This window comes from Melanerpes formicivorus, unplaced genomic scaffold, assembly GCF_026170545.1.
Source record: "Melanerpes formicivorus ecotype bairdi unplaced genomic scaffold, bMelFor1.0.p_v2 SCAF_33, whole genome shotgun sequence".
Taxonomy (NCBI): domain Eukaryota; kingdom Metazoa; phylum Chordata; class Aves; order Piciformes; family Picidae; genus Melanerpes; species Melanerpes formicivorus.
The window spans coordinates 7,345,583-7,370,818 of record NW_027142385.1 but is presented as its reverse complement, the minus strand read 5'-3'; the positions used below and the strand labels follow the sequence as shown (position 1 = coordinate 7,370,818).

General features: G+C 56.9%; 1 protein-coding gene across 5 annotated transcripts in view; it reads right to left on the bottom strand.

The window, feature by feature from the left end:
- RALGDS (ral guanine nucleotide dissociation stimulator) overlaps positions 1-25,236 on the bottom strand; it is a 64,061-nt gene that overhangs the window by 11,256 nt on the left and 27,569 nt on the right. For 3 of the 5 annotated variants that reach the window (XM_068155924.1, XM_068155925.1, XM_068155927.1), the window contains exon 1: positions 16,964-17,379. The exons of the other annotated variants lie outside the window; for them this stretch is intronic. In XM_068155924.1, the coding sequence (XP_068012025.1) occupies positions 16,964-17,149 (186 nt within the window). In that variant the 5' untranslated portion in view covers positions 17,150-17,379. Of the gene's footprint in view, positions 1-16,963; positions 17,380-25,236 lie in introns of those variants that run through there. 5 annotated transcript variants of the gene reach the window in all.

The window sequence follows — 25,236 nt, the reverse complement described above, 5'->3', positions numbered from 1 at the left end:
GCAGCACCAGGGTGGGCTTGGACATAGCCAGGATAAATCCCTGCACCCATGGGGACAGGCACCTCCAGGCCACAGCCTGACCCAGCTGTGAGGCTCACATTTAAGGTGGTCACCATCCCTCAGAGCAAAATAACAATGGTGAGGCAAGAGGGGATGCTCCTTGGCACGTCCCCAGGCACACAATCCCCCCAGCCCCACATGGGACTTGGAGGTGGCTCCATCCCCACCAGGACAACCTGGCTCCCTCCTCCTCCTCCTCCTCTCCCCACCACACTCTGCTGACTCAGTGCCTTTCTTAAGAGGATTTAGCCAGATCCTTTTAAACACGATGGGGATCTCCCCCACCCTCCATTCCCCATGCCAGGGGGTGGGACACTGAGTAGCACACAGCAGAACCAGTGCTCAGAAGCTGCTCACTAAGCTGGTTAGCAGGGGGAGGTGACCAGGCACTGGGGAGCAGGGGCTTGGGGATAAGTCCCCCCTGCATTTCACACTGGCCAGAGCCAGCCCACCTGAAAGAGTGGTCAGGCACTGGAAGAGGCTGCCCAGGGAGGTGGTGGAACCCCCATCCCTGGAGGTGTTCAAGCAACGTTGTGGCCATGGCTCCCTGGGGCTTAATGGCCGTGGTGGTGCTGGGCTGATGCTTGGTCTGGGTGATCTCAGAGGTATCTTCCAACTGAGGCAATCCTATGACTCTCTGATTTATCACCCAACCTGCAGCCCAACCCTACCCTGCATTCTGTTCTTCCACTCAAGCTGCCTTCTGTACTGGATGAGAGCTCTGAGAGCCCAACAGGACCAGAGCCCTCTGCACAGCCTAGCTCAGAAGAGAGATTGGGGCTGGGGCAGCTGTAAACCCCCAACCCAACTGCTCCGTGAGGTGCAACAGAGAAATCATTAATCAGTTAAAGAAATCAAACCCTCTTGGAGGACAAAATGTCCCAGGATCTGCCCATGAATCACTGGCAGCTGCTGTGCAAGCAGAGTGGAAACTCTTGCCATAGCTGCCCAGGGGGCTCCCCCCGTTCCGGGACACGTGCGGAGAGGATACACCCAAGTGTGATGCACATAGAAGCAAATTTCGTTTCCTTCCCCTATCTGAGAGTGTCAGATTCATTCATTTTGGGGCTTGCTGACTCGTGGCATATCCCCCTCCTCTCCCCATCCCCCCCTCCCCTCTCCATTTCCCCCCCCCCCCCCCGCCAAAGTTCCCCCTCTGCAAACCGCACACCAAGGAGGCAGCTTCCCAGCGGGCTCCAGCCAGGCAAGCAGCTCCTCTGCCACAGCCTAAAATCTGCCTATTTATATTCTGGGTGAGCTTCCTCTTTCCTACCACTGCTCCTCCAAGCTGCTGATTGTGCATTCTCTGTGTGTGTTGGTTAAAAACCAGCCAGGCCAAAAGCAGCGGCAGGCCGGAGCTGGGGAACTCCCTGCTCCAACACCTCCACCAAAGGCACGTCCCAGCCCTCTGGAGGTGAGCAGACACAGGGTGGGAGAGACACAACGCCTTGGCCTGTGGTCTAGGCACGCTCTGGACACCAAGAGCACTGCAGTCCTGAGTCTGGCACTCACCCCAGGGCTTCCAACAAGTCAACCAAAGATGAAAGTCTTCCTAACGTGGAGGGTGGTGAGACCCTGAGCCAGGCTGCCCAGGGAGCCTGCAGATGCCTCCACCCCTGAAACCATTCCAGGTTAGGTTGGATGGAAGTCTGAGCAACCTGATCCAGCTGAAGCTGTCCCTGCTGACTGCAAGGGGGTTGGACCAGATGAGCTTTAAAGATCCCTTCCAACCCAAACTGCTCTATGACAACGCTCTCCAGAGAGCTCTGGTGGACAAGTGCTGGTAAAATACTGCAACAGTTGACTGCCCCACACATGTGCTGGAGTCCCTCACAGCAGAGGGAAACAGGAGCTGGGCCCCAACCAGCACAACCACAGCCCAGCAGCCACATGCAAACCCTCCTCCCCTGGTGGCTCAACCTGAGTAACTGAGCACTGCAGCATGGCAGAGCTGCAGGTGGCCAGTCCCTCCCTCCTACTGCATTGTGCTGGAGGAAGAGATGAGTCCAACAGGCCCAGGCAGCTCTTCAGACAGCTGCAACAAGACCCAGCAAAGCTCTTCTGTGCGAGCACCAACTCTGAGCACGTTGCTGGTTGTGATGCTTGCACCTTCCACCGAGCCTCACACAGAAGGGACTCAGCAGCCTAGAAAGCGAGACCCAAGGCACTGCCAGATGGGCACCAAAAAGGAGAAGAGAAGGTACAGAAAATGAACCCTGGGCCATGGTTTCTGCAGCTCAGTCCTGCTCCTCTCCATGCAGCAGGGAAAAGGCCTCTCGCTGGAGGGGCACCAGGAAAACCACAGCTTGGAGTCAGGGCTATCAGCTGCCCAATTCTGCCGAGCCGGAGGCTTTTGCGAGAGCAGCGCTCGAGTGAACTCTGCAGGAGTTCATCCCCTGAAACCTGAAACGGGAGGGCTGCACCAGATGGCTCGCCCGGTTTGAGAGACAGCCTCCTCCGACTGCAGATAGCCCCAGGCGGAGCGAGCAACCAGCTCCCAGCTCCCCACCGCAGTTCAAAGCCTTGGTGACTGCACCAGGGAGGAATTCCTGCGCCGTGCAAGAAACTCTTCTTGCTCCCCGGTGAAATGTTCGAGCACACAGCGTGGCGTCCAGCCCCACGTCCTCACACCGAGCTTTAATAGCGAGCTCGGAGACGCAGCCAAGGTTCATGAGCCTGGGGGAAGGGCTGGGGTGTGAGGGACCCCTCGCGGGAGCCAGGCAGGGAGCAGCAGGGACTCTGCCTTCATCTCCTCTGAAGGGAGGGGGAAAACACAACAGCCAAAGAGCAAAGCAAAAATATTGGCCGGGGAGCTGCCCCGCGGGAAGGGTTTGAGACCGGTCCCGAAGATGGGTTTAGGAAGGCAGGAGCAAAGCACGGGATTAAGCCTGGGCTTGACAGCACCCCCGCGGCACAGGCAACTACCCAACGACTACCAGGGCTCAGGAGCTCTGCCCCCATGTGCCCGGGGTGAGTGAGCTGGCCTCAAAGACACAAGCTAATGAACTGTGATTGGGGGAAAGGTATCGATTTCAGCACGTGGAGGAGGCGGCACTGCCTGAAGGGCTGCGGCTGATGCTCCCTGGACAACAGCTGCTTTAAAGATCAAGGTCTCTGTGTTACTCTGCTCCCTCTCAGCTGGGCTGCGCAGAACGCCTGCTCTCCAGAGAGCTGCGGCAGCAGCAGGAGCTTCTCCACACCCTGCTTTCCAAGGGCTGCTGCCACCAGCCACAAGGGAGAAGCAGTTGCTAACCCTGCCCGTGGGAAGCCAGGGGGATGCTGCTGGTGGGAACGAAGGGTCTCACTGGCTAAGCAGAGAAGAAAAGGCAGAGCTGGGCTTCAGAGACACAGAATCATAAAATCAGAGAATGGGTTGGGTTGGAAGGGACCTTAAAGACCACCCAATCCCAAACCTCCTGCCATGGGCAGGGACACCTCCCACCAGCCCAGGATGTTCCAGGACTCATCCAACCAGGCCTTGAACACCTCCAGGGAAGGGGCATGCACCACCTCCCTGGGCAGCCTGTGCCAGTGTCTCACCTCCCTCATAGTAAAGAATTTCTTCCTCATCTCCAGTCTCAATCTCCCTTCTTCCAGCTCAAAGCCACTGCCACTCATCCTATCACTACAAGTCCTTATAAATGTCCCTCCCCAGCTCTCCTGTAGCACTGCTTTGGGTACTAGAAATCTGCTCTAAGGTCTCCCTGGCTCTCTCTTCTCCAGGCTGCACAGCCCCCAACTCTTGCAGCCTGTCCCCACAGCTTCTCCCAGGAGCTTCCCATTGAAGCTCTGTGTTTGCACAACTTCCAAAGGACTTGCTGGTAAAAGCTGGTAAAAGTCAGAAACAGAAAGTGGGGGCTTGGTCTTTACAGCCTCCAGTCCCTTCTCAGAAGAACTCTTTGCCACCAGCAAGGGGAAGTGGCATTTCCAGGAATGAGGGAAACCAGCTCCACCAAGGGCTGACACAAGCCCTGAGGCAACTTCCATTTGGCTCTGGGCAGCAAATCCCAAACCCAAGCAGCAGCTCTGGGGCAAAGGACGGTGCAGGACCTTGTGTCAAAGGAAATAGGAAAAAGCTCCCTCCCCAGCCTATTGAAAGGAAACAAGAGCAGTTCTGTGAACCAAAGGGAACACCCTGAAAGCAGAAGCACCCTCTGCCCACCCTCCTGAAGCAAGCACATGCAGCACAACCCCTTCCTCATGGGGACTTCCAAGCAAAAAGCCCCAGGGTGGATGTTTCTCCATGGCTCAGGGTTGTCCCGTGGGCTCCTCACACTCATCAGCAGTTTCCTTCCCCTCATCATGAGCAGGAAGGCTGCAGACTGCCCAAAGCTGCTGAGGAAGCTGCTGAAGATCCCCACATGTGCAGGGAAAGGTGCCTTGTGCTGCTGCCTCCTGACCCACAGAGCATCCTTTGGACTGGCAACCCCACCGAGGGCAGGAGCACTCTTGCTCCCAAACACCATCCCAGTGACACCCATGGTGGCACTGGGCTACAGTTCATAGAATGGTTTGGGTTGGAAAGGACCTTGAAAATCATCCAGTTCCAACCCCCCCTGCCATGGGCAGGGACACCTTCCATTAGACCAGGTTGCTCAAGTCCTCATCCAACCTGGCCTTGGGCAAGCTGATCTCCTGCTGTCTCCTTTCTCCTCCAGCTGTGCTCCTGTTGCCGTTGCATGGAGCTCAAATGCCCACTGGTAGCTCAGCTGCTGCTGCTGGTGCAGAGAAGCTGGGCAGATGGACACAACTGCTGTGGGTTTTCACCACTCTCTGCCCTTCCTTCCTGCCTGCTCGGAGCCGCCTCGGCCCAGGACCGATTCCAAGAGCCCATTAAAACATAATGACAAGGAGGGAAACAGGAAAAGAACAGAAACAGGGCCAGAAGCTAAGCTTACACCCACCATGAAAAGGAGATGTTTTTGCCAAGACACCAAGAGAGTGGCCAGAGCTGAGAGCCTGTTCTTGCCCCATCAGCTGCTGGGGTCTGAAGCTGGAGTTTCCTGACACCCTTCAGCTCCATGCTTCATAGATTCAGGGAATGGGTTGGGTTGGAAGGGACCTTAAAGATCATCCAGTTCCAACCCCCTGCCATGGGCAGGGACACCTCCCACCAGCCCAGCTTGCTCAAAGGCTCATCCAGCCACAGTCCCCCTGGGCAACCTGTGCCAGTGCCTCCCCAGCCTCACCTTAAAGAATTTCTTCCTCACCTCCAGTCTAAATCTGCCCTCCTCAAGCTTCAATCCATTCCCTCTTGCCCTACCACTACAAGCCCTTGTAAAAAGTCCCTTCCTGCATTTCAGGTGCTTCAGCATGGAAAGCTGCACCCAGCACCCATGGAGAACAGCCCCAGGGCTGTGCATCACCCAGTGCCACGTGCTGCCAGGGAGCAGATGGGGCAGAGGGAAGGGGCACATCACCCTGGTTCTGCATCTTGTGGGGGTGTTACTCCTCCTCCCTTGGGGTGTGGGGCTGCCTGGGACCAACAGCAGGTTTGGTCTTGTGTCTGTGACCCAGGGGGGTTAGGGACAATACTCAACAGCAGCCTCCTCCTCCTCCCTCATAGCTGAGGAAGGAGAGAAAGCAGCGGCTGGTGGATGGCTTACAAAGGCATCTTGTGACTCAGTGAGTCAGTGGCTGGAGGGAGGATTAGGAGCTCAGAGCTTGTGTCCAGGAACGAGACACAGCACACAGAGAGGATCCCTCCCCCAGCAGCTTTTGTTTTGCTCTGAAACAAAAAAGCCCTGAACCAAGAGCCTGCCCACACCTAGAGACTCTTTCACACTTTTTATGGCCTGGAAAGGGAGAGCCAAAGACCTGCAAAGATGCTCCATGTGCACTGCACTCCCCCCAGCCTCCACAGGGCAGGAGCAGGCCCCCTGGAATAGGGAGGGAAGGGAGTGCTGGGGATCAGCCTTGGAACAGCCCAGGGGAAAAAACCAAACTCCATCTGCAAGTGGCAGTGCCAGAGATGCCAGATCACTGCTGGCCAACAAAGCCTTTGCCTCCAGCACCCTGGAGTCCACAAAGCCCACCAGCACCTTTCCCTGGACACCCACACCCCATGAGGAAACACCACCCAGGCAGCACCTCCCTCGTGCTCCCTACCAGGGGACGTGCCAGGACCCTTTGCAGGGTGCTGGAGGTTACAAGAAACCTGAGTGCAGCAGATTTTGCTTCCTCTCTGAGCTGATGGAAAAAGAGATCTCACTGACACAGCAAGCTGGCACAGCTCTTGCTCCACACTCCTTAGCTTCGTGTTGGTGATGGCTCCAGCGTGTGGCTCAGCACCACCCGTGCTCAGAACCATCCAGGCTGAGCACCACCACCTACACAGAGGCACAGGAGGGGCACAGCTGGCCTCTGCTGACACAGCAACTGCTCCCCTATGAACTTGCCTACAGCCTCGAGAGTGAGTGCTGGAAGGGAAAGCAGAAGGAGGTGACTGCTGCTGAAGGTTAAAGAGGGACTGAGGGGCTCAGAGAAGTCATTTCAGCTCGGGACAAAGCTTTGTATGTCACCAAGGTGGAAGAGAAAAACCTGCCAAAAGAAATAAAGGAACAGAAGAAGACTCAGAACTTGGTTATTTTTGTGTGTGTGAAAGGTAGCAGCTGAGGGCCACAAACAGTGCAACAGCTCTAGAGAGCCTTGGGTCAAGTGCAGAGAAAACCAGGGAGGGCTGTCCCCAAGAAGGTTCCAGTTCCAAGCCTTGCAGAGCTACTGCTGCCCTCTTGAGCAGCTGAGGGAACTGGGGTGGTTCAGCCTGGAGGAAAGGAGGCTGAGGGAGACCTCATGGCTCTGTCCCTGAAAGGAGGTTGGAGTGAGCTGGGGGTTGGTCTCTTCTCCCTAGGATCAGGTGACAGAATGAGAAGAAATGGATTGAAACTGTGCCAGGGGAGGCTTGGGCTGGAGATTACAAAATATTTCTTTCACTGCAAGAGTGGTCAGGGATTGGCACAGGCTGCCCAGGGAGGTGGTGGAGTCCCCAGCCCTGGAGGTGCTCAAGAATCCTGTGTTCATGGCACCTAGGGACATGCTTTAGTGGCCATGGTGGTGCTGGGTTGGACTGGGTGGTCTCAGAGGGCTGTTCCAGCCTGAATGACTCTGTGATTCCCTGCTGAAACAGGGCCCTTGGGCACCCAGTGTGCAGCAGCAAGAACTGCCACATCTGTTTGGAGAGGGATGGCACTGGGTTGGCACTGGGAGCTGATGTACCTTGAAAGCCTTTGTGTGGTCACTCCTGAGATGTCAGTCACGCCCCAGCTCAGCCAGAGCACACAGACCTGGCTGTTGGGGCAGCTCCAGGGCTATGCTTCTCCCTTGCACGTTTCAGGCCTCTGCAGGCACTGAGTTAATCCATCCCTAAAAAGCCTTCACACTCACAGAGACAAAGCCTTAATAAATCACAGAAGATTCTCCTGCTCTCAGCCTGAGGCCCAGGTGCCAGACCAGGCACCCAAAAAGTTAACTTTAAGTCATCAGCTGCTCTAAAACCATCTTCTTTGGTCCAACCTCCCCCTCACCCCCCAGCTTGGACCTGCCCCACAGGAATGAAGCTCACATCTGGGCACACATCTGCAGCACATGGGATGGAGAATCCTAGGATGCCAGGTTGGAAGAGACCTCAAGGACCATTTGGTCCATCCAACCTTTCTAGGTAGTAAATATGCAGAAGGGGAAATGCAATGCTGATGGCTTCAGTACCCAGCAGACATAAACCATCAGCCCAGCCCCAGGAGGTTACCTTCAGCTCCTTGTGCCATGCTGAACCATCCCACTGGCCTCCTGCCAGCGTTTCCAGTTCCTGAGCTGCCTGGCTGAGCTGTAAATGGCTGCCTGTGCAGGAACTCACCTGCTGCAGCTTGCAGAGGAGGAAGCAGCAAGCAGGGAGTCCCAGCTCTCTGCACTCCTGAAGGTGCACACGACTGGAGTGGACAACTTGGAGGCTATCCAGGAGCCACAGCCCTGTCTGGCTGCAGCCTGGCTCACGGTAGCTGTGCCATCAGCCTTTGTTTCCATTTGATCAAGGTTAATTTCAGTTTAACTCAAGACACATCCTCAGCTGAGATAAGAGGAACCAAAAGGAGCCCTGGGGAAACAAAACGTGTCCACCCATGCGTTCAACTCTGCCCTAACGTCAGCTCCTCTTCCCTCCATCACAGCTGCTGCAAGTCAAGCTCAGGCACACCCAACATGCCCAGGCCTCTCGGACGCCCCCTCCCCAACACCCCACTCCCCACACCCACCGCTGCCCCAGCCTCTGCAGAGGTTGTGGAGCCCTCCTCCTCTGGGGACTTTCAAGCCCTGTCTGGATGTGTTCCTGTCCGACCTGCCCTGGCTGATCCTGCCCTGGCGGTGGGGTTGGACTCGAGCATCTTCAGAGGTCCAACTCCTAACGCTCTGTGATTCTATGCCTGGAGGGCAAGGGGCTCCGGATGCCCCCAGCCCACCCTGACCCCGCAGCAGGGCAGGCTCGGGCACTCGCCCAGCCCGGTTCAATGCCACCACTGTGCTCGGCAGGGGCCGGAGAGGGGCTGGCGGTGCCGGTGGCACCGGAACGGCCTCGCTGGACGGCTCCCTCTTTGTGTGCGTGTCTGCGGCGGGGTGACCCAGTAAACAGCTGAAGCAGAGAAAATGCAGGAACAATCCAGTGCAGGGAGGCAGCGAGAGGCTGCCAGCGAAAGGATGAGAGGAATAAATACGAGCCTTTGTTCTCCGGCCATGCCCCTCGTGTCCGGCTCCCACCCCGGCCGGGATGACGTCGGAGGGCTCCATTCGCTGCCGCCGCGCTCGCCGGGCTGCCCCTGCGCGGCGAGCCGGGCTCAGCCCGACCTGTCCCAGCCTCCTCCTGACACCCACAGCCCCAGCCCAGCCCAGCTGTGGGTCTCAAACCATCCCACTTCGTTCCTGGGAAGGGCTGGGAGAGATTCTGCTCTTGGATGCTTCCCCTCGACTTGATCCTCTCCCCGGGATTCCTGCGGGAAGCCGGCAGAGGGAAGAGCGAGCACTTTTGCTTTGTAATCAAGAAAATTGCACCTTCAGAGCATTACTTAAGTAGGTGCCAAGGAAGCAGGAGGTGCTAGCTAAGCAGATAGAGGCAGGAGTCAACAAGCTGACACCTGGGGGGGTGGGGTGGGGGGGCTGCAATCAGGATGCTCAGGCAACAAAGGCTGATTTCCACCCCTAAAGCATCCCAGAGCTTAAGTGTAATTGGCACCTTTGGGGAGAAGGTAACTGGGGGACACATACACACACACACGAATAAAACACAAAACGCCAACAAGCCAGCTGCTGTCAGATGCCTGAACACGCCAGGAGCCCAGGCAGGGAGGTTTGGACCCTGGCTGCGCCCCGAGCTCTGGGCGTGCCGGATCCTGCGCACACAGAGGGTGGAGAGCGGCGGCGGCACAAGGAACGCGGTGCCCAGGAAGGGCACTGAGGCTGCTGGGCTCAGTTCCCTTCCCCAGAGCCTCAGCCCTGCGCTTGTAGGTGTGGGTCCTGTGTGGATTGTCCCAGAGTGGGACCTGCAGCAGCCACCCTCCGTCAAGGGTTAGCCAAACCCTGAGGAGGTGGCAGGGAGAGGACAGGCAGCTTCACGCAGGGTTTCTCTGCCTTCCCACCCAGCCTGATCCAGCACAGGGTTTGGGACTATGTTTTCTGCCTCTGCTTAAGTCATGGCCCCTTTTCACCGGTGGTGACCCCCACCCAGGGTCACCACAGGCCATCTCCAGGTGAGCCTTCCCTCATGACACTAGAGCTCCTTCATGGGAGGCAGAACACCGCCTGAGTAAACCTCTTCCTCATGGCCCTGGCACTCTGGTGAGCCAGCACAGGCACACTCCCACTCTGCCCCACCTGCTCCTGCCACCCTGCCCAGTTCATCCCCCACGAGCATCCCTGCAGCTCATTCTAAATGATTTTGGGGTGGGGGACAACCCAAAAGCTGGTGTGCACAACCACCATGGGGCAGCATCACTGCAAAGAGGGCAGAGGTACCCACCCTCCTTCCTGTGATGTTGCCTGGTCTAAGGTCAAGCCCCTAACAGCCACTGAGGATCACAGAATCATTTTGGGTTGGAAGAGACCTTTAGGATCACCAAATCCAACCCAGAGCTGCGTTTTGCTGAGGAGCACAACGAGCTCCATGGGAATGAGGGCCAGGAGAGATGGATTTGTGGGATTCTTCCCCCTCCCCCTCCAAGAAGCACCTCAGGGAATACGTGTGTGTTGTGACACTGGCATGAGCCATAGCTACAGCCTGAGTCACCCCCAGCACGCTGCCAGGGAGGGACCAGCCAGGCCTGTCTGGATGCCAGCTCTCACTGTTGCAACTGGGACTGCATCGAGTAAACCACGTCTAGAAACCCAGTTATCAGCGCTGGGCACCAGCAACAGGCACTGTCACTGCATTGCTCAGCACCAGGATCAGTCCTGGGCAGCAGAGCTGCAGCTGAGACCAAACATGCAATACACAGAAACCCAAACACACAAACAAATCCAAAGCAAACAAACAGCAATGTTTGGAAAGAAAAGCTGATCAGCTTTAAAGGTTTATCAGCCTTGAGGTGCTAAACCAAACCAAGCAGTAGGCTTCCTCTGAAAAGCCTGCAGTGATGGTTGAGGGTCACAGCAGGGGAGGGATGGGGGTGACACCACCAGTCCCAGTTCACAGCCCACACTTCCTTCTGCTGCTGCTCCAATACACAGAGCCAGACCTCACTGGCAGCAAGCCACCAGCTGAGCCTCTTAGACAAGAGTCTTTAAACCAAACCCTTGAGATATTGGCCTAAAGTGGAAGGTGAGGCCCCAGACGACCAACCCTTCCCCCAGCCACACCAAGGTGTGAGCTGCCCACCTCCCACAGCTGAGGTTTGCCCCTGCCAGTCTCAGGCAGCATGCTTGGCTTCGCCCAGCTTGGCCCAAGGATGGCTTCCTGAGGTTAGCTCCAGCTCTAAGAGGCAAACCCAACCCGAGCACAACACATCATTTCACCAACCAACACATGATGGGCCTGAGCAGGGAGCTGAGAGCAGGCTCTCAGCTTGTGAGTCTCCATGGAGACACAAACCACGGCGAAGAGCGGGGAAAGGCTGTGTGGTTTTGCTCCATCACACCAAGAGAAGTTCTGGGAAGGCAGAGGGAGGGAGGGAGCCCTTGGAAAAGCAGGTTTGTACACAGGCCCTCAGCTCAGCTGCTGTTTGCTCAAGTGTGGTTAGCAGAGAGAAAAGCCACTCTAAAAATAATGCCTCAGCATTCCAGCTGAAGTTTCCTCTCCAATCTGCTTTGTTTGCAAGTTAAAACAACTTCTTGGTTCTTCCTCCCCTGTCAGCACTGAGGACTTGGCTGGTACCTGGCAGCTGCAGCCATCTCTGTCCTGTCTCACCAGCTGCCTGCCAGCCCTGCTGCAGGGGCACTCAGCACCCCAGATGTGGAGCAGGAAGAGGCTCCTCCATGTGCCAGCAGGTTCCTGCCAGCAGGGCTCATCGAAAATACCAACTGTGCAAGGAGAGCAGCCTGGCTGCTGCAGAGCTATGCAAGTGCAAAGGGCCAGGCTTGTGCCTCTGCTTAATCTCCACTGACATTTAGCTGGCACCTAACTAGTGACTCTCAGGTATGGCAGAGAGAAACTCTGGGTGGTTATCTAATGCAACACGCTGGCCTGCGAGAGCCTGCACCAGCACAGCCCCTGGCACCCCACCAACAGCTGAGAGGATTATTTGCATAACGTCAGAAAACCCAAACAAAACAAAATCAGGGGGAGAGGGGCAGAGCTTTTAGGGGCTGGCAGAGCCACCACTCCCTCCCCCACCCCAACACCAAAGGAGACCACCAGGGTGTGCTCCCTGCAGCCCACACGGACACATGGCCCAGGCAGGGACTTGGGAAAGGGCTTTGTTGTCACCTCTGGCAGAGCCCCAAAGGCTCATCCACAAAAGCCCTGCTGCAAACAGCAGGTTACCTGGTGTTTAAGACCTGGTGTAGCACAGCAGGTTACCCAGGCTGGATGGGGCTCTGGCCAGCCTGACCTAGTGTGGGGTGTCCCTGCCCATGGCAGGGGGGTTGGAACTAGATGATCCCTGGGGTCCCTTCCAACCCTGACTGGTACTATGAACCTGATACTCTGAACCTGCAGGCAAAGCTGCTCCTGTGGCAGCCTGCAGTGTGCCTGGAGCAGGCTGGCTGTCACGCCTCTGTCCCAGTCCCCTCCCTGCGTCCCCATTCAGACGGCCAAGCTGCTGGGGAGCAGCTGGGATTACTGGAATCCCAGAGCTCCCTCTCCCTAACGACACAGGAGCAAAGTCCAAATCCATCTTTACTGCAGCTCTATGAGCCAGGAGGGCTGGGGCTGCTCTGATGCCTGACACGGGCCCGGGGATGACACAGGCTGACGACTGAAGGAGCCAAGCGGCTCGGTCCCTGCCCTGCTGCCAAGCTTTCCCAGGCAGGCACGCTCCAGCCAGACGCTGAGATAAAGTTTCTGTGTGATGCTCAGCAGCTCTCCTTGAGCACCAAGTCCTTCCTGGCAGGAGCCCTCCTGCCAGCCTCACTTTCCAGCCTTACAGCTGCTTTATGCTGCAGAATGAAGGCCACACAGACCCCTTCAGCAAACACCACACATTTTGGACAGGGTCAAAGATGCTGTCCTTGGGTCCAGCATCATGCACAGGACCAACAAATCTACTGCAGGTATGAGCCCTACACCTCAGCTCTTTCTCCCTAAGGCTCAGGATGCCTCAAATCCTGATACACAAACACACACCCCTCCATGCAGACCCCACAAGTGCCATCCTACCAAAGCCATGCACAAACTCTGCCCCACCATGAGCTGTGCTGGAGCCCCCTGGGCCCCCTGCCAGCAGCTTGGCCAGCTTTGTATCCAAATCCTGCTCCTTAGCAACCACATTTTTTCCCCCCCTTCTTGCTGGGTCCGTGGGAGATGAAGAAGTATTTGAGAACTGAAAGAGCCCTGCTGCAAAGATATATTGAACTAACAGGAGCCATGGGCACTGCAAAGCCAAGCACCAGGCAGCTCTGGAGATAACTGTGGTGGAGAAAGTACAAGCAGGGGTTGCCCAGCCTTTAAATGTGGTCTGGAGTGACCTAAATAAGCTCTCTGCTCCTTCAATTACACATCCCTTGGGGGACAGAGCAGCTGGCAATTAGAGAGCTGGAAAAGGTGATGGAGAAGCTGCTGGTGGTGTAGCTCTTCCTGTGGCCAGACCGACCCTAAGAGCAGAGCCATGCTCTGGTCCGAGTGGTGGGGTGGGCACAGCTGACACCCCAACTCTGGGATGGTGCTGGCTGAGTGAGACCCACCCCTGCAGGCAGACCCAACCAGCTTGGTGCTCTTTTTGCTTATCACACTCCAAACTCAGGCACTGGGAAGCTTGGAGATCCTCCAAGTCTCCATTTAGTTGCCCCTGCCCTGCAATCTCCTCCCTGATCCCTACAAAACAGATGGCTGGGAAGGAGCAACAGTGTGATCTGGGGGGCCCTGAAGCACCCTGAGCTGCAGCATGGGACCTCCTGCCTCCTCCACTGCAGGAAGCCCCAGGAGCAAAGCTAAGGCATGGGGGTGGCTGAGGGGGGGATGTTGCCCATCCAGCCTGGGGATAAACAAAGATTTCAGTTTCCAGCGCTGCCAGTTTGGTACCAAAGCCACTAAAACCTCAGCAAGATCCCCATACCAGAGGCTTTCCCACCCCTCTGGAAAAAAAGGCACAGCAGCCTCTGAGGAACACCACAGAAACCTCTCTCCAGCTCCTCTCTAATCAATACCAAATAAACAACCAAAAAAATTCCCTCCCACTTTTGTTATTTCCCCCTCCCCTGAAGCAGCCACCAAGGAGCAGCATCCCAGACTGCTCCCAGCCTCACCTCAGGCTCCAAACCTTTCTGGCAGGGGGCCTGAAGGTAGGTCCCCATCCAAGAAATACCAACAGATGATGATCATCTGGCAGATTGCAAGGGGCATATCAGGTTGTGCCTGGGGGAGGAGAACCGGCTGGCAGAAAAGGATCTGCTTCCAAAGGCACCAGAGGAAGCTCAAACAGAAATGGCTTTTAAGAGCTCTCCTTTGCCCCTCCCTCACCTCTTTCCCAGCCGTAAAGAACAAGCACCGTCCCCAAGGCCATCTGGGCCGAGCAATTAAACTTTTGGAGGGTGTGTTTAGCAGCTGAAAAAAGGGAGAAAAGAATCTCCTAATCGTTCAGAAAAGAGAGGGCAGAGAGCAAGCACAGAGCAGCAGCTCGGGGTAGGCATCAGCCCAGCCGCGCCTCAGCGGTCCAGCACCGCAGCCTCCTGAGGGCTTCAGTCTGTGTCATCTGCAGGGCTGTTTATGGCCCTGCAAGGACCGGGAGAAGGGCCACCAGATTCACTCTGCAGCTGCCACTGGGCAGGAAGGATTGACACTCCCTGCTGATTTAGGATGGATTAGAACTGGGAAGGTCAAAGCTGAAGGTCTGCAGAGCTGCTCTGCCCATCCCCTGCTTCAGACAGTTCAAGTTTTCCATCCCCTCTGGACAGCACTTGGCAACACCTGGCCAGGAGACCTCGAGTAGGACCTCGAAGGGAAGGCTGGGGGCTGGATGGCAGTGCTGAGTGATACAGGGATACTACATCCCTCACAGTGGCTCAGCCAAGGAGCCCCAAATGAGACCCACGCTCCCTGCAGCCTGCCAGCAGCAGCTTTCCAAGGATCCTCCATTCCCTGTGGGACCAGACTGGATCCTGAACTGGCACAGCTCTGCCAAAACCATCTCTGAGCCTGGGAAGCACAGCTTCCCTTGGCACAGGTGGCAGCCCAGGGATCTGGGGACCAGCAGCAGCACTGCAGGACTGTCGAGGGGGCTCAGCAAAACACTGATGGTCTCCAGGGGGGTTTCTTGCCCAGTAATCTGCCTTCTCCTCCCAGCCTGCATCTTGCAGAGTAACTCTACCCCAGGGCCAGAACCACACCAGGACACTTGTCACCACACTGACACTGGGGTTGGTTTTTTGCCTTTCCCCAGTCGTGCCAGCAAGCACAACCCAGGCTGGAGGCTCTCACACAGACTCACAGAATGGGTTTGCTTGGAAGAGACCTTTAAGCCCACTCAGTTTTGGGAACACACCAGAAGGTAGCAGCTCCTCAAGCATCTCAGAGCTGCTCAGAGGGTCACCCTGCTCAGCTCTGGGATGCATCTTTTCTTTCCATCACTTGCAAATGGATGGTGGAGAGAAAGGAGCAGTGAGTCTGCACGGTTGTTCAGGGCTGGGAGCAGAGCCCAAGTGATGAGGCACCAGGACTGTGCTCTGACCATTACACAGCAGGGCCCCAGAGGAGAAATCTGGGCAAAGATGACTTCAGAAGAGAGCTGGTGGGCAGTCATCTCTCTCTGCTGTGCTCAGGACCGTGCAAAGCCACCCTCAGCCCCAATGACTTTGCAGCCCCCATCCCCTGAGGTGCTGCCAAACCCTCTCTGGAGCTCCTGAGGCAACTGCAGCCGGGGGGCAGGGGGCTCACACATGCCAGGCAGGCTCTCCCCTTGGCCTCAGGGCAGCACTCTGTGTCACCCCCTCTTTTCCTCCCCACTTTCCTTGCTTTTCCTGCCAAACCCGCGGCCCCTTGGCCTCCCGGAGCGCGGCGGCCGGAGGCTGGACTTCCTGCCAGGCATAACACGAACCAGATGATGTTCTCCAAACAATGTCAGTACGCCCACCCCCAGGAGAGAGAGGCAGGGAGGGGAAAAATAAGCTGGATGGAGCTTTCATGAACTCTCAGCAGAGCTGACGAGCCCCTGCCACCAGGCCAGAGGTGAACCCACACAGCCAGAGCTGAGATAATCCCTTCCCAGCAGCGCCTGACCAAGACTTTCCATCACAGGTTATGGGGGAGATGGTTTAGCGCCGGGAGAAGGAGCCAGCACCCCCTGGAATGCTGGCTGCCCTGCCCGGGTATCTGCACAACAACCCAAAAGGTTTCAGTGGTGATTCCCCCTCCCCGGGAAGCATCCAGAGCTGAGAAGCACATCTGCAGCTGGCTCTAAATCCCTGCAAAGCCAGACTCGCTGACCCTGGCTGGTATTAACCCCTGCGCCGCCAGGCTGCTGTGAAAGCATCCCCCCTGAGCCCCCCCAGCCCCTCCTCCAGCTGAACTTCTCCTACCACACTGTTTGCTCAGAGTCAATGACATTCCTGGCACGCCAGACTTCATCATCCATTACTAAGAAAAAGAAAGGCACAGCCCTGACTCAGATTATTTCAGCGCCTCCACATGCTGCTGCCATCAACAAACCACTCAGGCTGAGACCTCCAGGGGACCAAGTTTGACTCCGAACCCCCCCGAGGTCGAATTGAAAGCAGCACAAATATTTTTGCATCCTCCAGCGAAGCCCTCCCGATGCCTCCAACCTTCCCAGAGGACACTTTTGTGGTTTGGCCAAGCCTGAAGCCTTTCCAAGCAGCTCAGCTCTGAGCAAACTTCTGCCTCCAGCTGCCAGAGTCTCAAATAAATTATTTAAAAGCCTGAAGTTTTAGCAGCCTGCCCCTTTCCCTTGTTGTCTTGAGGGACCAGCATCTTGGTTTCTCCCAGCAGAGAGCCTGGCAGCCTGCCTGCTGGTCAATGGCACTGGGACACACGGCAGGATAAAAAAGAGGGGGCAAAAAAACCCCAACAAAGTAGAGGTTTTGCGAAATACAATGAAACAGAACTCCAGGCAGCAGCCTGCACGCAGCCAGCAGCCTGCACGCAGCCAACCCTTCGCCGAGCTCTGCTCCAGCTTTGGCCTGGCTGCCTGCAAGACTCAGAACCCCCGACCAGCCAGGGATGTGCTCCACGCTCCCACCCTGCAGCAGGCTGAGTTCCCCTCAACTTATCACAGCAGTGACCCTCCCCGGCGCCGCACGGCCATCCCGCACTCACCTCCAGCGGCGGCAGGTCGGGGTCGAGCTGCGTGAAGCTGTGCAGCACCACCGGGCTGCTCTCCCCTGCCACCTCCAGCTTCACGCCCCCCCAAAGGCTCCGTGCCCGCCGGCAGCCCTCGAACATCTTCTCGGGGGTGGGCACGGCGGCATGGTGCGGGGCAGGGGAGCGCCGGCGGCTCACCATCGGTCCCCCCGCATCCCCGGAGCCGCACTCCGCCACAGCCCCCGGGATGCCCGGGGATGGAGGGAGGGATGGAGGGAGCGGGGGATTCCCGGGGTCCGGAGCCACCAGGGCTGGAAAAGCCGCAGCGGGATAAGCGGGGAGGAACCGGGAACCCGCAGCCAGCGGGGCAGGCACCGGGAGCCCGCAGCCGCCCCCGCGCCGCCGACCAGCTTTGCCTGATGTCACCGAGGGGCCGGGACGGAGCCGGCGAGGCTGTAAAACCAGGCACTGGATTTCCTCCTGTAGCCTCCGCCCGCCCCGGGGGCTGGCCCGGCTCGGCACGGCACGGCCCCTAGGAAGGGAGGGGAGAAGGAGCGGAGGGAGGAACCGAGCTGAAGAGGGAAAAAAAAACCCAACCCAACATAAAAACGAAACCTCGAAAAACACCAAGCGGGAGGGAGGGGGACAGGCAGCAGGCCCCAGGGGTGAAGCTGGCTGGGGGTGCGCTGGGATGGGGGAGGATGGTGGGGGATGCTTGCTGGAGTCCCAGTTAGAGCTGGGGATGAGCAGTTAGAGCTGGGATGGAGGGTTGGGGGAGTGGGAGGGAGGGAAGCTGTTTGTGACAGTGGCTCTGGGAGAGGCTGCTGGCATCACCAGGTCCTCCTGCAGCTCCTAGGTCTGGGGTTGATAGGATTGTTTCAGTTGGAAAAGACCTCTGCGGTCATCAAGTCATCAACCCAACAGCACCAGGGCCACTAAACCATGCCCCAAAGTGCCATGGCCACACAGTTACTGAACACCTCCAGGGATGGGGACTCCACCACCTACCTCCCTGGGCAGCCTGTGCCAATCCCTGACCACTCTTGCAGCAAAGAAATTGTTCCTAATCTCCAGCCTAAACCTCCCCTGGTGCAACTTGAAGCCATTTCCTCTCCAGTGACTTGAAAGAAGAGACCAAAACCCCACCTCACCCCAACCTCCTTACAGTCAGTTGTCCAGAGCAGTAAGGTTCACACACACCATCCAAAAAATCAACCTCCAAACATTAAACAATCCCCCAAAAGCATTAAATGCAAGTGCATGCATATTAACAGTGCACATTTGATCTGAACAGACAAGTTTTATCTCCCCCCCCATGAGCTCAGCCCTGGCCAACAGTGCCACGTGGGCTCAGAGCAGTGCCCAGCCCCCTGCTCTCCACAGCTGGCCTTTATGGGGTGACACAGTCACTGTCCCCACGCAGCACCCCCTGGGGGGATGAAGGGATGTGACCCAGGATGAGCAGCGAGTCAGTGCCAGGGGCCGGGGCTGAGCCCTTCCCTGTGCCAGGTCCCTGATGTGCAGGGGGAAAGTGGGGACCAGAGCACCTGTGCTCAGCCCAGCAGGGACCTCAGGGGGCAGTGAGGCTGCTTTCAAGAGGTCTTGAGCCCCCAGGACGATGCTGGAACCCCGCAGAGGAGCTTTGCTTTTGGAAGCAAATAGAACCAGGCAGAGCTGTTTGTGCTTCCCCCCGCCGCCGGCACCGGGTGCTAGCCCTGCCCTGGCCCTTCCCCTTCCCCGCTGACGGGCTGCTGATAAAACCCTATCGCAGGGGCCAGGCAGCTGCTGCTGACAACACCAAAACGCAGACTTTAACGCCTCAGCTCCCTGCACAGCTGAAATAACAGCAGCTTCCCACAGCCTTCCAGCCCCTCTGCCTTGATTTCCAGGGAGAACACAGAGCTGGTGCTCCCAGCCCCAGCTCTGCTGAGGGCACCAGCACCTCCTGCCCCGCCTGCCCACTTGCCAGGGCTGTGATATGCCTCGAACTTGAAAGTTCAGCCGGCAGGAGGATGAGCAAGGACAATGTGGGCTATTGTCCTGCTTATCTGGAGCCAGGGAGGGTCAAGGGAACTTCCTGGGACACTGTGAAAGGGAATCCAGCCCTGCAGCAGGACTTTGCTCTGCCCGAGGCAGCCCTGTGCCTTCTGGGTGGGGGTTTTAACCCTGCCTGGGCACAGAGTTGCAGCCCCCATTCCTGGCCTGGTCACCCCCTGGTGCTGGGTCAGGTCATAGAATCAGAATTGGTTTGGTTGGAAGAGACTCTTTAAGATAAATCCAACCAGCAAGTCAACACCACCACAGCCACTAAGCCATGCCCCAAAGTGCCATGGCCACAGGTTTCTTGAACACCTCCAGGGCTGGGGACTCCAACACCTCCCTGGGCAGCCTGTGCCAGTGCCTGACCACTCTTGGAGCAAAGCTCTCTCAGCTTTCTCTGCTGCAGGCAGGATGTGATGATGCTCTCTGCACAGGAGCGTCCTCAGACCCAGCAGCGTGTCACGAGGGAACTGCATGACACTGCAAGATGTGCTGTGACATGAGATGGGTGTCCTGCATCACCACCTCAGCCTGGATGGACAGAAACCAGAGGCAGCTCCCAGCTCTCTTCTCTGGAAGGTGTCCAGAGAAGGGCAACAAAGCTGGGGTGGGGTCTGGAGCACAGCCCTGGGAGGAGAGGCTGAGGGAGCTGGGGTTGCTTAGCCTGGAGAAGAGGAGGCTCAGGGGTGACCTCATTGCTCTCTACAACTCCCTGAAGCCAGGTGGGTTGGTCTCTTCTCCCAGGCAAGAAGCACCAGAACAAGAGGACACAGTCTCAAGCTGTGCCAGGGGAGGTTTAGGCTGGAGGTGAGGAAGAAATTCTTCCCAGCAAGAGAGATTGGCCCTGGGGATGTGCTGCCCAGGGAGGTGGTGGAGTCCCCATCCCTGGAGGTGTTTAGGAAGAGCCTGGATGAGGCCCTTGGTGCCATGGTTGAGTTGATCAGATGGTGCTGGGTGAGAGGTTGGACTGGATGACCTCCAAGGTCTCTTCCAACCTGGTTTATTCAATTCTATTCTAAACGAGCATTGCCTCTCTGGGCTCCCTTTGGAATGCAGCCTGTACTTCCCTTTGGTGTTGAGCTCTTTGGGTAGTGAAACCCTGGCCCGCCCCTGGAGCTGCTTGGCACTGCTGGAGCACACAGAACAAACAGCAGCACTGCTCACAGCCCTCAAACCCCTTCAAAGCCCTCCAGCCCTGTCTGACCTCTAAGCCAAGATGCAGCTCTGTTTGCTGAGCAATTTTCACCGGTCCCTTGGTTGACCACTAGGGATGGCTTCAGGGGGGGAAAAAAACCACTTCTGATAATGGATAATAAATAATATAAGGCAGGAAGGCAACTGAGAGGGTTTAAAAATAGGCAGGCAGTTTCCTTTCTCCTCTCCTGGGAACCTTCTGGGCCTGAAAAGCAAAACACTCAGAGCAGGGTCAGGAGCCCAAGTTCAGGATGTTGGCTCAGCCTAGCTAACCCCAAACACTCAGCCATCAGGGGCCAGGCTCTTGAAAATCCTGAGATCCAAAACAAATGAAACTTTTCAGGGCTTCTTGCTGGCCTCCAAGCCCAGAGCCAAGAGGGAACGAGGCAGGATCTTACCCTCGGGTTTCTCCCCTCCGACTCTTGGAAGCCTAAAAAGGGTTGGGAAAGGCAATTATCTGGGAGGGAAGTGACTCTGGGAGCAGGGGACTGAAGCAAATGATCAACCACTGAGCAGGCCATTATAAAAAATGAATATAATATAACACAACATGAGAAGATCTTCTGACCCTGGGCAAACTCAGCCAACGCTTTCCACAGCCTGCACTGACATCAGCTGCGGGTGCCCCGTCGGGCACAGGGGCACGGGAGGGAGGGAGGGCACAGCAGCTGGGTGCTGCAGGAAATCCCTGGCCCTCTTTCTCTCTGCCCCTCTGCAGTCAGCCCTTGGCTGAAGGCATCCAGACTCACATGGGAGCATCCACAGACCACAAATCCCTGTCCCAGTGCTGCAGTCTGCAGCCCGCAGGCTGCCCAGGAGCACAGAGTGAGGATCGCTGGAGGGCTCTGGCAAACCTGAAGTCAGTTTCCTGCTTTAGCTCAATCCATTTGGGTCAGGACCTGCAGATTCAGGCCTTAGCTTGTTTCTTAGTAACTGGGGCTCAGCACAGACCCCAGGTCATCTCTTCCCAGCAGGTACAAGCTTGTACACGCAGCCTTGGAGCATCTCCCTCAGCTCCATCCTCCAGCCCTCCCAGCAAGTGCTCTCCTTTGCTTTCATCTCACTGCTCCACTTCTGAGAAGGGCTTTCCAGCAAATTTCCTACAGGACACAACTCACAGTGACCCAGTTCCCGTGCTCAGTATTGCTGGTTTGGTTTCCCCCCACCCCCCTCCAGTGAGGCTGCTCCAAAGCATCCCTCAGAAACACCTTCACAGGGGCTGCTGCCTCCTGCACGGCATTGGGCTGCCTGCAACCCCCACCCCAGTGTTCCTGCCACCATCCAGGGGCACACCCTGGCACCACCTCACCTAACCCAGTGAGGCTTCAGTGGGACAGCGTCAGAGGACTGAGAAAAGCTGATCTCAGCTGCAACCAGAGAAAGCAAGGATCAGCCCCAGCTGCCTCTATCTCCAGCATCGCAGCACCAGCAGCTCCTGCTGCTCCACAAGCCAGTGACCCGGGACCCACACCAGCATCACAGCAGTCACAGAGTGATAGGGGTTGGAAGAGACCTCCAGACATCATCCTAGCCCAACCTCCCCTGCTAAAGCAGGGTCACCCAGAGCAGGTTGCACCCAGGTGGGTTTTGAAGGACTCCAGAGATGGAGACTCCACCACCGCTCTCCACAGCCTGTCCCAGTGCCCCACCACCCTCAGTGGAAAGGAGTTCCTCTTCATATGGGTTTGGGTTGGAAGGCACCTTCAAGATCAGCCAGTTCCAACCCCCTGCCATGGGCAGGGACACCTCCCACCAGCCCAGGTTGCTCAAAGCCTCAACCAACCTGGCCTTGAACACCCCCAGGGAGAGGGCATCCATGACCTCCCTGGGCAACCAGTTCCAGTGTCTCCTCACCCTCACTGCAAAGAATTTCTTCCTAATCTCCAATCCAAATCTACCTTTCTCAAGCCTCCATCCATTCCCCCCTGTCCTATCACTGCCAGCTCACCACAATCCTCACATTTAGATGGAACTTCCTATACTCAAGTCCATCCTCTTGCTGGGAACTGGGCTGGGGCAGCTGTGACCTTACCCAGCCTCTGGCTCCAAGCTCTGGCACCAGCTCATGAGGCAGATCCAAGCAAATCCCTGCAGTGCTCTGTGTCAGGCATGGAAAATGGAGGTGAGGACACTTCCTCCTATTGTAGGGGCTGGGGAAGCCCTTCTCCTGTTTGTGAGGGATGTGGAGGAAAAGCACTGCTGAGAGGAAAGAATGAGCAGCTAGCAGCCAGGCTGCTTGGTGCACTCACAGCCAGCCCTAAACCAAAACCTCTTTTGGACATTCAGATTCCACAAACTTTCCACTGCCCAGCCTCAACTGGAAGATCAGTTGATAAGAATGAATAATAATTCATTAACTATTGTTGCTGCTGCTGCTGCTGCTTCAGGATCAGCAAAAAGAAACCCCCCCAAAAAAAACTCCCAGCTTGTGCAAGAAGGGAAACTGTGCCCCTGCTCCACTCAGGGCAAGCTGCATGGGGATGTCAGAGCCCAGCAAATCTGGGGAGCAGCAGGTTCCTTGCCAGCCCTCAGTCCCTCCCAGACCAAATCCTCTCTTGCAAGCACAATCCCAGCCCCAGCTTCACTGGATTCTGGGGCTGAGTCACACACCGCTCGCCACAGCTTACAGCAAGAGTGGATTTCAGGCAATTCTCTGCCAAGCATTTCAGGTCCAGGGCAGTTGGATCACTCACTCTGCCTCCGGGTTTTGGGTGTTTCTTGGGATCCTTTCCTGGCGGATCAGGCACTGTGAACTCTTTGTGCTGGCTGGAGGAAGGCTGGCTCAGGCTCTCCTGCACCTTGTGTCCATTCTGCTGGTGGTACCTGCTCTCCGGGTACAACAACACTCCATCCTCATCCTCCTCCCCACAGCCCCCCATGGCCAGCTACCAGCTGAGCTCTGGGTGAGCCCAGGAACACAGCCCCCTCACACCAAAGAAGTTCTCCTCCTGTTCAGGTGGAACCTCCTGGGTTCCAGTTTGTGCCCATTGCCTCTTGTGCTGTCCCTGGGCACCACTGACAAGAGTCTGGCCCCAGCCTCTTGCCCCTCACCCTTTAGCTCTTGCTGAGCATTGCTCAGCTCCCCTCTGGGGCTGCTCTTCTTCAGGCTCTCAGCCCCAGGGCTCTCAGCCCTCACAGATCTGCTTCAGGCCCCTCAGCATCTTCATAGCCTCTGCTGCACTCCCTCCAGCAGTTCCCTGCCCCTCTGGGGAGCCCAGAACTGGAGCAAATGCTCCAGATGTGGCCTCACTAGGAGCAGAGTAGAGGAGGAGAACCTCCTCTGACCTGCTGGCCACACTCTTCCAGAGCTCACCGTTTCAAGAGGACCACAAACCACTCAGCAAGTTCTGCTGCAGACCATCCCAGGTGGAGAGGGAGCTGCAGCTGCAGCTCTGGGTCACAGATTTTCCTTCTCCAGGGGCTGCTGGCTGCAGCATTCCCAGGAGTGCAGAGTTCAGCAGGCATTAGGCTGCTGTGGGCTGACAGGCTGCAGACACACCAGAGCTCCTCTGCTAAGGACTATTATTTCTTGAGCTGCTTGTCCTTAAAGGCAGCTTTTATCTCCCTATCACCTTGCTGCCAGAACGTCTCAGTCAGCTCTTTTAACAGCAGGCCACCTGAGCTGCTTGGAACCAAAAGGGGAAAACAACAACAAGAACAAACCACCCCAGGAAAAACAATTTGCCTGCCTTGCTTGGTGCTCAGTGCAGGAGTTTGAGCTTCCAACAAGTCCTCTGCATAACAGCTGGGGAGGCTGAGGGGAGACCTCATTGCTCTCTCCCTGAAAGGAGGTTGGAGTCAGGTGGGGGTTGGTCTCTTCTCCCTAGCATCAGGTGCCACATCCTGGCAAGAGGTGAAGCCAGAGTGAAGTTCTACCACTCACCTAACATTGACACCACAAACACACACCCAAGGTCGCTGCAGTTAAACAGGAACCAAGCTCCTTAAGGAGGGAGACGGAATAGGATGTCCCAACAATGGTCCTGCATCTCCTCCGGCTGCAGGAGCATCAGGGAAAGAATCCATCAAACCCCAGACACGTCAGGAAGCCACTGTGAGAGCCACAGGAAAGCTGACTTGATTGGAAGTGAGGAGTGAAACCTTGGAGCCAAGCTCTGGCACAGCAAAGAGCTGATGTGATTGAAAGTGAGCCGAGGAGAGAGGAGTCAGAGGGCCTGCAGCAGCCGCAGGGGTGAGGCAGAAGAGCTGCAGGAGGAGCCTGGTGGGAGACAGCCAGCAGCTGGACCACAGTCAGCCCTGCCCAGTGCTTGGTGACACCATGCAGCCCCTGCCAAGCCATTTGGGCTGGGCTGGGCTGCAGTGAGTGGCTGTGAGAGTGCCTGAGTCTGCACTGACTGCTGCTGGCCACAGGAGAGCCAGGAGGAGAGAGGCTGGCAAGAGAAAGCCCCAGCCCTGGGCTGGGTACTGCAGAGATGGAGCAGTCAGTGAGCTGGCTGAAAACTCAATCAGGAATTGGAGGAGTCTCTCAGCATTCCCAGGTATTGTTAGACCCCCCCAGACAAAGGATGTTTAAAACAGATAAAGCCCTAAATCATTTTCCCTTCAGCGGTGACCACTTGAAAAGGTTTCCGCTCCGCATTGTTTCGAGGGGGGAAGTTATTCCAGGGCCCCTCTCAAAAGGCTCACAGAACTCTTTTTGTTGGGGGGGGATTTGGCATGGAGGAGCAAAGTTCTTCCAAACAATACTGTACACTGGTGGCCAAGGGCCAGAGTGATCTCTTGGTTACAGTGGCACAAATATCAACAAGCTCGGTGGCAGCCGCGGAGTCACGGCGTGGGGCTGAGCCCAACCACGCTGCTGCTGCCCCTCCTGCCTCTTGTCCTGCCCCCTCCTGCCTCTTGTCCTTCAGCTCCAGGACTGATGCTGCTTTTCACACAATCAAAGAATTGCTTTGCTTGGAAAAAGCCTTTAAGATCATCCAGTCCAACCATCCCCTACCTCTGCCAAGGCTGGGGCTAAGCCGTGCCCCTCAGCACCACGTCTCTGCAGCTTGTGAACACCCCCAGGGATGGGGATGCAGCCACCTCCCTGG